We start from the raw sequence: 12,969 nt of genomic DNA on the forward strand, positions 1-12,969 counted from the left end.
TCCCCAGATCAGATCGCATCACATATTTATTTCATATTTAACAACATCACATTTATTCAAAACATGTTCAGCTTTTTATATAATTTTCAATAATGTGCAAATGTCTGTGCCTCTGGACAAAGCTTTGTTTCCATATCAAGTAATATAGCTTACATATTAAGAAGCTGCTCGTAAATTTACTTTTTTGTGATGAAGTAGCTAGCCTAAAGGACACACACACACACACACACACACACACACACACACACACACACACACACACACACACACATTATTGTTTTTTGTTTATTAATCTTGAATGAAAATAATTTCCCCTCTCTCTCTTCTCTTATCTGATGATGTGTTTACTGTCACTCACATGACATCACAGCAATAGCAAACAACAACCATCCAATCAATTCCTAATGGACAAAATCAAATCCTGCCTTACATTTCCTACATTTTTCTTGTTTGAGAAGATATTTCACTTGGAAACAGGAAGGATGATCACAACTTTCATTTCATGTCAACTTTAATGGTTGTTATAAAAAGCATTATGAAAAAGACATAGACAAAAACACACCGTCCGAGGTGCAGGTCAAGAGGGATAAATTTATATGAGATCTGACCACACTCACTTGCAAATACTTTATTATCCAACATTTCGGCAAAAAGCCTTTCTCAAGGTATGTCGAAACAAAAAGCATCACACACTTTTGTGTATTGTGTTGATTTATCATATGAAGTATTGATCTTCATGTGTTACTGTTTCTGTTTTAGAATATAATGCAGCTAACACAGCCTATATAAGGCAGTTTACAAGCTCAATGGACAGCTGTCAGTGTCAGTATAACCACAGTATAGACAAGCTGAGCAAACTTCCTTCGTGCAAATGTGTGAACTCTAACCAACTCACAAAACCACACATAGTCTAATGGAAACATTTGTGCTTGTTGACCAGTGATCAAGTTTGTGAGAAGTTTGAGAAGAAAGTGAGAGTTTGACAACATGTTACTGCAGCAAATGTGAAGGCGTAAGCATTAAATGGTCTGAATATAAGAGTTGTGGTTTCCTGTTTTGACATGTTTACATGTTGCTGGTTTGTACCCACTACAACAGAGAACATCATGAGTTTTACAGCTGAACTTTCATTAAAAAAACTCGACCAATTGAAATGTAATGCACAAAATTTCTCAAGTGAAGATGATTATCTGCATGTCTGAAACAAAATTATTTGACACTAAACATATCTATCATGTATCAGACAAACAAAAGTATTACCTCCTCTTCGTTTGATGATGATTTCCATTTTTGTAAATCAATCAGAGCCAAAAAGTCCATAAGTGATTGGTTAATACTGCTCTTACTCTTTATACGTACACATGATAACCTAATTTAATGACCAACCCCTCTGTGACGTGAGACATTTTAGAAAAGATTTTCCATTGACATGAACCAATCAGATGAGAGCTGACGTCTGTAAGACCCTCACCAGTGTCAGTTATTCACAGTCACTCACAGAGATGGAGAGGTCAAGACTTGCTCTCGTCATGCTCATGTGTAAGAAAAAATGGTTTCGAGAAAGTTAACTGTTTTGAGAGTTTTTCTAAAGTAAATTTCAATAGTATGTGAATATTTTTGTATGGTTGTACATATTTTAAAGTTAAGTGCTTTATTAAGTTATTTTGCTCTTTTACAGGTGTTTTGTTGTTCAGTCAGAACAGAATCTCTGGAGCAGAAGTGGAGATGAAAGTCAGACCAGGAGACAACATCACTCTCTACTGTGATCGCTCTGTAACTCTTGGTTTCCGCTTTTTATGGATAAGAAACTGCTCTCATGAAAGTCAACCCTCTCTCGAAATAGATTTTATGAAATGGAGCAATGGGATATTTCAGCGTTACAACTTTATCCACAACCACTCCAGTAATTCTTATGATCTACATATTACTAACATCAGTGTCTCTGATCTGGGACTGTATTACTGTGGAGAAGTAGAGAATAAGGTAAATAAAGATGACAATGGCATCATCTCCTTATCTAAAGTATACTATTATGGAAACCGAACAACTCGTCTCTCTCTTGCAGGTAAGAAAACATTCTGCTATAGTTATTATTACGTTTTTGCTTTTGGAATTCTGGAGAACTTTCTCACTGAAGACATTGTTTTAAGATATAGTTTTTTTTTTTTTTTGTATATGTTTGTTTATTTTATATAGAGGAAGTAACTTCATGTTCTGGACTGAACATCACCTCTGTATCAGAGTGTGTTCTCTGCTGGACGCTGCTGTTCAGTGTGTGTCCGGTGTGTGTTCTCCTCTCCTCTCTCCTGTCCTCCATCTGTGTGTACTGCCTCTGTCAGAGAAAAACTACAGGTATCTCGTTCACTGTTAGTTTCCTTGACAACTTTTATTATGATTTTCTCAATATAAAACCTAATGTCTTTGGTCAGCAATCAAAGCTGGAAACAAATTGTAAATTAGAAATCTATTTATCTATCTATCTACACCCTAGCAACCACCTTGAGTACCCTAGCAACCATCCAGAATACCCTAGCAACCGCATAGCAACATCCTAGCAACAACTTTGAGTACCCTAGCCACTGCATAGCAACACCCTAGCAGCCACCCAGAATACCCTAGCAACCACATAACACCCTAGAAACCACCTTGAGTACCCCAGCCACCACATAGCAACCACCTGAGTACCCTAGCAACCACATAGCAACACCCTAGAAACTGTCTAAAACACCCTAGTGACCACTTAGCAATACCCTAGCAACCATTGCTAACACCATAGCAAACAGCATAGCCTTAAAACCTTCACTTTTAAGGCCACTTTTAAACTTAAAACTACTCCAAACTTTCTGGCTAGGCTTTATCAAGCTAACATAAAATTTGTATACAAATTTTTCCATCTAGTTATACATTTAAGTACTGAGAAATATTAATTAATAACATGTACTTATACTATAGGGTTAGGATTAGGGTTTGGTTTAGCTTTAGTTGTATGTAATTATGCTTAACTTACTGATATTACTATAGTTACAACATGTAACATGTAACAATTACATTGTAAAATTAAGCGTTACCAAAATTTTTATTGTGTAGCTGCCTTAATGTGAGCTTTTTTGAGAAGCTGATTCTGAAATGAAAAAAAAAAAAAAAAAAATGTTTCATATATTTAATGTTGTTTATATAGTAAAAAATGACTAAACTTTATTAGAAGGATACAGTAGCATTTGTGTTGTGTTTACATGGTACAAACATTTTTATGTATTTAAGAGCACATACATGCTTAAAGTTACTATGTTCAGCATTATTTTCTCACTGTACTGTCATATTTTCATTTGATTTTTAGATTCTGAGCAGAGTGCAGAGATACTTACCGCAAATGTTATTAAGGTATCTATATTGTTACTTGTTTTAAGGAAATTGTATCTACTGTATATTGTTACTTGTTTTTAAGCTTTGCCATGCCAAAGACAATAGTTTAGTTTGTTTCATGTACGTCATTTCAGGGGGATCCTACAGAGAAACATCAGTGTGAGACGAGAAAAACTGGAAAGATCTGCCTCCACACTGAAGTCTCTTATAGACTGCTGACATCTGAACATCCCTATGCCAAGATGTGATTCTACTGCTCAGTTTAAACAACTTTCTGAAAACTTGCTGCTTTCTATTGCTCTCTTTTTGTACTCAGCAACGTCAGCTATATGATACTGAACACTTTCTCCACACTTAGTACACATGCACAAACATGCAACAAACTTGCAGCACATTTTTTATGTAATTTACAACAAAAGTTTAAAGTATTGCTTTTACATTTTATTTGCACTTTTTCTGGTTGCAAATTATTTCATAATGAAATAGCATTGATTTCTAAAAACAACATTAATTTGAAATCTTTTATTGGATTAAACAAAACAAAACAAGAAAAAACAAAACAAAACAATAATAACTAATTACTAGGGGTGTGACGAGACGGGTATCTCACGAGACGAGACGAGACTCGAGATTGAGTTCACGAGACGAGACCAGATTTTTACACACTATTTTTAAGAAATCCTTAATGGCGAAATACATGACTAGAAAAAATATTCTGCAGGTGTATTTGAAATGTTTTAACTAATCATCTTATAATGAATGTCATTCAGTTCTACTTTCTGAGTATGAATTATCATATGCAGTAAAAGACAACAATACTAAAGCACAGTAAAAGGTTTTGCCACAAACTGAACTGACTGACTTCTCTTCTGTATGATTTCAGTCTCTTCAGACCTTACTGTACATGAATTATGAGCTTCTACAACTTTTGACCTCCTAACTGAACTCCTTTCCACAAACTGATCATAGAAATAAAAACAGTATAAATAAAAATGGTAACACTTTACAATAAGGTCTCATTTATTAACATTAACATATTAACCAACATCAACTAACAATGAGCAATATATTTGCTACAGTATTTATTAATCTTTGTTTATGTTAGTTAATAAAAATAGTCATTCATTGTTAGTTCATGATAGTTCACAGTGCATTAACTAATGTTAACAAATGAAACCTTATTGTTTGTGCTTAATAAGATTAAGAGAAAACTGTTATTCATTTTTATGGTAACACTTTACAAGTTGAAACCATAATCGCACTCTCTCAATATTCAAAGTGCAAATAAGACCAACTTTTTCTTTGATACAGAGCTAAGAGATGGTTACAACTACACTGCCCAGCCTAAAATAGCTTTCATATTGAGAGATATTTGCATTCATCAAGGAGCCGCTTTCAAAATTCGGGGTATTGAAATCGCGTTTGAATGCGCGCGCACGCGCGCGTTTACTTTCACTTTCAGCGATCGCGCATAACTCTTTAAATATGGAGCGCCGGCAACCGTTATCCAACTTAATTAAATGTTTTTATTTAAACACAAAGCAAAAGGACAGTGGAAGCGTAATGCAATCGTAGCGGTGGCATATTCTTTCCTAATCATCCTAACACTCTGCCATGGCAACATCAGAGACTACTTTTCGCCTCGACGAGAAATCTCGTCACACTTTAGTCTCGCGAGATCTCGTGACACGAGATCTCGTCACACCCCTACTAATTACAAATAATAATTTTTTATTAACCATTTTTTTTTTTTTTTTTTTTTGCAAATATGTCCTTCTGTGCCATAAAAGCTAAATTTAGACTGATCATTATAACATTTAAAGTGAGTGACAACAACTTAAATGCAGATCTGTTTTCCTTTTCAGTCCAGAATCATAATTACTTTCTTTGTCATAGAAGGGATGAGAAAAATAAACTTTACATTCTCTGTTCTCACACTATCAACAGGATGTTCGAATGGGTTTCCTGTGTACGTTTGTCTACTGCTCATTGTTTCTTTTTTCTTTTTCTCTCTTCTTGTGGGCAGCTGTGAGTACCAACCACAAATGTTTCCACTGGACCCTATCAACAGAAATGCACATAAGTGACATAACCATAACTATTTTTCAGTAGAATTAAAATGTGATCTATTCCATATACATAGAAATTCCATATTATATTAGAAAAACTCTCAAAGCTAATGCACACATGTAATAAAGTATAAAAATAAAAATAAACAGTAGTTTTTGGACCGAATAAGTTTTGTTGCATTGCAACAATAAAATAAAAAATACATAAAAATGAGTGAAGAGATTGTTGCTGTTGTCGTGACAGTTTATTTTACAATTTATTATTTCCTTTTTTTATTTACAATTTCATGTTTCATAGCTTCATATTTTGAACATATTTCATAGCATTAATCCATTTTATATTTCTGTGCAGCATTGAACAATAAAGACAGTTTCGTAATGATTAATTTAAAAACAGTCAATTAAATAAGAAATAATAATAAAAGGAAAGCAAAACTCAATGTCTCCATCTAGTGGCTAATACTCTGAACCTTTCAGGTGCAGTCAATAATTTCTCTTTATTACAGTTTTTCTTAATCGCTTTGGTCAATTGTGACTTTTTTTCTCTCAAAACAATAAGTTTAGATGTCTGAACAATTCATTTTTTGTTCACATCGGTTTTAAATTTCTTAATGATATAAGTAAATTGCATGTGTTTTGGCACATGTGCAAAAGAATAAGTACAGTTGTGAATAATTTGCACAATAACTAAATGCACATGGCTTGTTGATCTAAAGTGATAAGTTGATTCTTAGTGAAACTGTCAAACTCTTCACAACTTTTAAGCATTCTTTCATCATGTGAGCCATTCAGTTATCAAAATCTGTCAGATGTATATTACATAAATGTCTGACATGGAATGTTTGTAATATCTGCTAAATTAGCTTGCCATTATAATGAAATAGGAATCAAAATCTTACTAATAAACCAATCAAAGTTTCCCCTGCACGATCACTACCATTTTTGAACATGGAGGAATGTCACAACCCTAAACAGCAGCAGCTACAGCAGTACTGTAGAAATACATTTGTGTTTACACAGGACGTTTATTCATGTAAACTGACAATTCACAGTTGCTTGTTGTGGAAGAGCAATAGTAAGACAGATTGTGTGGTATAAGAATGTAAGAATGATATATGTAAACTGTGATTTTTCAGTTTACAGGTAACACATTTCTACAAAAATAAATGCACTGTATAAATACAAATGTTCATTTTCTTTTTGTCAAGTCAAGTCAAGTCAAATTTATTTATATAGTGCTTTTACAATTGGTAATTGTTTCAAAGCAGCTTTACATATTAGAAGCACAGAAAAAAGGGAAGTGGTTAAAAATAAGCTGTACAAACAAGCGTGGTAATATGTAACATATACAAGATGGTGCTACATTAAGCCAATGTCGGCTGACTGCCAGGGGTGGAAAAAACCCCCTAGGAGAAAAACCCAGCGTGCTAACACTGGGAAAAAAGTCCTAGGAGGGAAAAAACCCCTTGGAAGATATATATAATATATGTAAATGGATATGGAGATCAAAATCTGAATTATACATTTTTATTATAGAGATTAAAAATAGATTATATATAAATATATGTAAGCGGATACGGGGATTAAAAATCTGAATTATAGATGCAGCCAGAACTGGATTTGTAGCCCATTGTCTCCTGGGCTACGTTGTAGTCAGGTCCAGACACAGGTTCTCCATCTGATCTGGATACGGCCTGGATCCAGCACCCAGAAAACCTCAGGATAAGCAGAGAGACAGATATTAGCGTAGATGCCATTCTTATTCTGATGTACAGGTATATCTAGTGTTATAGGAAATGTTCTCGGTTCCGGCCGACCTAATTATTGCAGCGTAACAATCCTTTAATGGATTTGAAAAATGTTAATGTATTGATAATGTGTTATGTGTATGCAAGAGCAAAGAGATGTGTTTTTAGTCTAGATTTAAACTGACAGAGTGTGTCTGCTTCCCGAACAATGCTAGGAAGATTGTTCCAGAGTTTAGGTGCTAAATAGGAAAAGGATCTGCCGCCTTCAGTTGATTTTGATATTCTGGGTATTATCAACTGGCCTGAATAATAAACGTGAAGGACTATAATGCATTAAGAGCTCACTTAGGTACTGGGGAGCTAAACCATTTAGAGCTTTATAAGTAAGTAGCAAGATTTTAAAATCTATACGATGTTTAATAGGGAGCCAATGTAATGTTGACAGAACTGGGCTAATATGGTCATACTTTCTGGTTCTAGTAAGAACTCTAGCTGCCGCATTTTGGACCAACTGTAGTCTGTTTAAAAGCCGAGCAGAACAACCACCCAGTAGAGCGTTACAATAATCTAGTCTTGAGGTCATGAATGCATGAACCAACTGTTCCGCATTTGTCATTGAGAACATATGTCGTAATTTAGATATATTTTTTAGATGGAAGAAGGCGGTTTTACAGATACTAGAACCATGACTTTCAAATGAAAGATTGGTATCGAAGAGCACACCCAAGTTCTTAACTGAGGACGAAGGTTTAATGGAGCACCCGTCAAGTGTTAGAGAGTATTCAAGGTTTTTTCGTGAGGAAGTTTTTGGTCCAAAGATTAGGATATCAGTTTTTTCTGAATTTAATAATAAGAAATTTCTTGTCATCCAGTTTTTAATGTCAGCTATGCATTCTGTTAGTTTTGTGAATTTGTAGGTTTCGTCAGGGCGCGAGGAAATATAGAGCTGAGTATCGTCAGCGTAGCAGTGAAAACTAACACCATGCTTCCTAATTATCTCTCCTAAGGGCAGCATGTACAGAGTGAAAAGCAACGGTCCTAGTACTGAGCCTTGTGGTACATATTGAACCTGTGATCGATACGACATCTCTTCATTAACTACTACAGACTGATAACGGTCAGATAAGTACGATTTGAACCATGCCAAAGCAATTCCACTAATGCCAATATAGTTTTCAAGTCTTTTTAAAAGAATGTTGTGATCGATAGTGTCAAAAGCAGCACTGAGATCTAATAACACTAATAGAGAAATACAGCCACGATCGGATGATAGGAGAAGATCGTTTGTATCTCTAACGAGAGCAGTCTCAGTACTATGGTATGGTTTAAATCCTGACTGGAAATCCTCACAGATTCCATTTCTTTCTAAAAAGGAGCACAGTTGTGTTGAAACTGCCTTTTCTAGTATCTTTGACAGAAAAGGTAGATTCGAGATTGGCCTGTAATTTACTAAATCTCTCGGATCTAGTTGAGGTTTTTTAATAAGAGGTTTAATAATAGCCTGCTTAAAGGTTTTTGGCACGTATCCTAGTGTTAAAGATGAATTAATTATATCAAGAAGTGGACCTACGACCTCTGGAAGCATTTCTTTCAGTAGTTTAGTCGGCATTGGGTCTAACATACATGTCGTTGATTTTGATGATTTGATAAGTTTAGATAATTCTTCCTCTCCTATAGCGGCAAATGATTCTAGTTTTACCTCAGGGACACTACAGTGCACTGTCTGAAGCGAAACTGTAGACGGTTGCATGTTTTTAATTTTCTCTCTAATATTATCAATCTTGCAAGTAAAGAAGTTCATAAAGTCATTACTGCTGTGCTCTATGGAAACGTCAGCAGTTGAATCTCTGTTTCTAGTTAATTTAGCCACTGTGTCAAATAAATACCTAGGATTATGTTTGTTTTCTATTAAGAGATTTGAAAAATAAGTAGATCTAGCATTTCTTATAGCCGTTCTGTACTCAATCATTTTTTCTTTCCACGAAAGGCGAAAAACTTCTAGTTTTGTTTTCTTCCAACTACGTTCAGCTTTTCTAACAGCTCGTTTTAGAGCCCGAGTGTGCTCATCATACCACGGCGTTGGATTAGTTTCCTTAATCTTCTTTAGACGTAAAGGAGCGACTGCATCTAATGTGCTGGAAAAGAGAGAGCCAATAGTTTCTGTTGCAGCATCGAGTTCTTCTAAGTTGTCAGGTATACTAAGGCGATGAAACTGCTCGGGGAGATTATTTATAAAGCAATCTTTAGTGGTAGACGTGATGGTTCTACAATATTTATGGCTGGGTGGTGGTTTTGTAGCCTTGGCTAATTGTATTATACACGAGACTAAATAATGATCTGATATATCATCGCTCTGCTGTAGAATTTCAACAGCATCAATATCAATTCCATGCGACAGTATTAGATCTAGGGTATGATTACGACAATGAGTGGGTCCTGACACGTGTTGTCTAACTCCAATAGAGTTTAAAATGTCTGCAAATGCCAATCCAAATGCGTCTTTATTATTATCTACATGGATATTAAAATCACCAACAACAAGGACTTTATCCGCAGCCAGTACTAACTCTGATATAAAATCAGCAAATTCTTTGATAAAGTCATTATGGTGCCCTGGTGGCCTGTATACAGTAGCCAGCACAAATGTCAACTTACATAATGTTACATAAAGCACCATCACTTCAAAGGAATTATATTTGAAATTCTTTTGAATGATTCTGAATATATTACTATAAATTACAGCAACACCTCCCCCTTTGCCTTTCTGTCGAGGATTGTGTCGATAATCATAACCTTGAGGACTAGATTCATTTAAAGTAATGTAATCGTCTGGTTTTAGCCAGGTTTCTGTCAAACACAGCAAGTCTAGTTTATTGTCTGTGATAATTTCATTTACAATAAGTGCTTTTGAAGAAATAGATCTAATATTCAGTAACCCAAGCTTTATCATTTGTTTATCTGATTTATCTGTGATTTTCATTTTTTGAACATCAATTAAATTTTTACCCTTAAAAGGTTTCGGAAGTTTTTTGTATTTACTAGTTCGAGGTACAGACACAGTCTCTATGTGATAATATCTAGGTGAAAGAGTTTCTATGTGCTGTGAATTATTTGAGTTCTGTGACGTGAGGCGGCTAGCAGACGGTCGGTTTAGCCAGTTTGTCTGCGTCCTGATCTGGGCCCTGGTTTGTCATGTTTCAGCTCTAAGACTATTTGCCAAATTTCTAGATAGAAGAGCAGCACCATCCCGGGAGGGATGAATACCATCTCTTTTCAACAGATCAGGTCTGCCCCAAAAGCTTTTCTAATTGTCTATGAAACCTATGTTATTCTGCGGACACCACTTAGACAGCCAGCCATTGAGTGATGATAACCTGCTAACTATCTCATCACTCCGACGAACAGGAAGAGGGCCAGAACAAATTACTTCTGCTGACATTGAATTTGCGAGTTCACACACCTCTTTAATGTTAATTTTAGTGATCTCCAACTGGCGAAGTCGAACATCATTTGTGCCGACGTGGATAATGATTTTAGAATATTTACGTTTAGCATTAGCCAGCACTTTTAAATTTGCTTTGATGTCAGGTGCTCTGGCCCCCGGCAAACATGTGACTATGGTGGCTGGTGTCTCTATTTTCACGTTCCGCGTAATAGAATCGCCAATGACTAGGGCACTTTCAACAGGATTCTCAGTGGGTGCGTCACTGAGTGGGGAGAACCTGTTTGATGTTCTAATCGGAACGGAAGAGTGGTGTTTGTTCTTGCCATTTTTGTGTGCTACAGTATGACTTTTTTCCAGTAAATTTTTACCTATTGTCTGAATCTGTATCTAAAAAGCTCAGTGTGAGACACAAGAACATTCAGACAAAACTAATCTTCTAGTATAACATAGAAAGCAGTCAGTGTCCAAAAAAAACCCCATGGAAATTGTGTATAACAAATATTTCATGGTGAAAAAACATCTAATCATTTTGACCAGTGTAGTAAAACACTTTTTTATTCTGGTGGCACTGGCCAATTTACTGACACATTAAGTAGGTTTTGAAGCATGAATTAAATGTTTTGTGTGAGTAACTACATTTTGCAGACATTCTGATGTTCAAGAGTTCTGATGTTCTAGCAAAACGTTGTGACAATTGTACTCACAGTTTAGAGAATTTTGACTGTGAGTACAAAAAATGTGCTAAAGCGATTGAAAAAAAAAGTTTAAAAAATAAAGAAATCCACATAAAGAAACAAAGAATCGAATATTACTTTAAAAAGTACAAAATATGAGATGCAACTGCCAGTCATATCAGTAGTCATATCAATAGCCTAATAAACTTTATAGCTGTTTATTTTACATGAAGCGGGTCACCACAAGGGGGCAGAAATGTTGAGATTATAAATGTTTTGGTGATTTGCTTCTAGGTGTGTCTTTCTTGTTGCTACAGTCTTTGTCAGGTCCTTGTTGTTGTTGAAGACAGGGAGACTTTAGGTGCCACTTTGATGTTGTTTAGGTGTGAATTCAGTGCTATATAAGTTCTTTTTTTCTGGTTAAGAGAGTCTCGTTGGCTTGTTGAAGTGTAAGGCACCCCACACATTTTCCAAACTGCCTGTCCTATGTACAGCCAAGTGGAATCTGGAGTCTCGGACCATAAACAGGGAAATGCCCTGAATGAATGCATGCCCAGTGCATCACATTGTTATGGTCTGAGGCACAGAGAAAGCAGGGCAGAAATCTTACTTTATTTACAGAACTACTTCTCAGTAATATGAAGCAAGAGCTCAAGAAGGACACAGATGTGGACCATCATAACAGACAATAACAAGTAGCTGAACTAAATAGGGGTGTAAATACATAAATACGTGAATTAATAAGGGGCAGGTGGACACAATAGGTAACTATGGTAGCAAATAGGCACACACTATAGGAAACTAGGGCTGAGTTCAAAATCACCCCCTATGGGTCCTAATGCCCCAGTATAGTGATGGAGACACTATACTGTAAAAAGCACCATCCTTCGGATGATACGTTAAACCAAGGTCCTGACTCTCTGTGGTCATTAAAAGTCCCATGACACTTCCCGTAAAAGAGTAGGGTTAACCCTTGTGTCCCGGCCAAATTCCCTCCACTGGCCCTTATCAATCATGGCCTCCTAATAATAATCCCCATCCATTGAATTGGCTCCATCACTCTCTCTCTCCACCTGGAGCCGCTGCACTGTGGCTGTTGTCTCATCATCCAGGTGGATGCTGCACTCTGGAGGTGGTTGAGGAAAGACCCCTGATATAATTGTAAAGTGCTTTGGGTGTACAGTATAGTAATGCAGTATATAAATGCCTCATTCATTCAACGTCCACCATGGATTTGGACACCACTACAACTGGATGTTCCCTCAAATAGTGCCCTATTTAAGGGTTTGGAGGAAATTTCAGACCCAGCTCAACTAAGCAAGACAGGAAATTAACACAGGAACACAGAGAACAGAACAAAGTTAAAATCAAAATAAGAAAATCACAACAGAACATAAACCCAACACACATATTATTATTATTATTATTATTATTATCATTTCAAACAAGTAAGGTAAGTTCTTGTCTTGAAAATGAAAGCTGGTAGAAACACAGAAAACCACAACTTTATGATTATGTATATGCATTATTATGTGCAGTGTTTGAGCTGCATGCATAGAGCAGATAAATGGAATGGAACGATTGGTGGTTTTGACACTTCCTCAGGATACATCTCAAGCAAATTTCCCTCAGTTACACCATTTCAGTTTAGTTTTTAAAATGGCAGGTCA

At 35.9% G+C, this 12,969-nt stretch overlaps 1 protein-coding gene across 2 annotated transcripts; it reads left to right on the forward strand.

The window, feature by feature from the left end:
* The first annotated feature begins 1,452 nt into the window (after positions 1 to 1,452).
* On the forward strand, positions 1,453 to 3,751 carry LOC125272521. 2 transcript variants are annotated; one of them, XM_048197408.1, is made up of 5 exons: positions 1,453 to 1,539; positions 1,679 to 2,065; positions 2,197 to 2,352; positions 3,338 to 3,381; positions 3,498 to 3,751. In XM_048197408.1, the coding sequence occupies exons 1-5, from the start codon at positions 1,503 to 1,505 to the stop codon at positions 3,609 to 3,611; spliced, it is 738 nt and encodes a 245-aa protein (XP_048053365.1). In that variant the 5' UTR covers positions 1,453 to 1,502; the 3' UTR covers positions 3,612 to 3,751. The 2 variants fall into 2 exon arrangements, with proteins under 2 accessions (XP_048053365.1, XP_048053364.1); XM_048197407.1 differs by lacking the exons at positions 3,338 to 3,381; positions 3,498 to 3,751 and having other exon boundaries at positions 2,197 to 2,603.
* The last annotated feature ends 9,218 nt before the right edge of the window (positions 3,752 to 12,969 follow it).

The sequence above is a fragment of the Megalobrama amblycephala genome, linkage group LG7 (genome assembly GCF_018812025.1).
Source record: "Megalobrama amblycephala isolate DHTTF-2021 linkage group LG7, ASM1881202v1, whole genome shotgun sequence".
In the NCBI taxonomy this organism is placed as follows: domain Eukaryota; kingdom Metazoa; phylum Chordata; class Actinopteri; order Cypriniformes; family Xenocyprididae; genus Megalobrama; species Megalobrama amblycephala.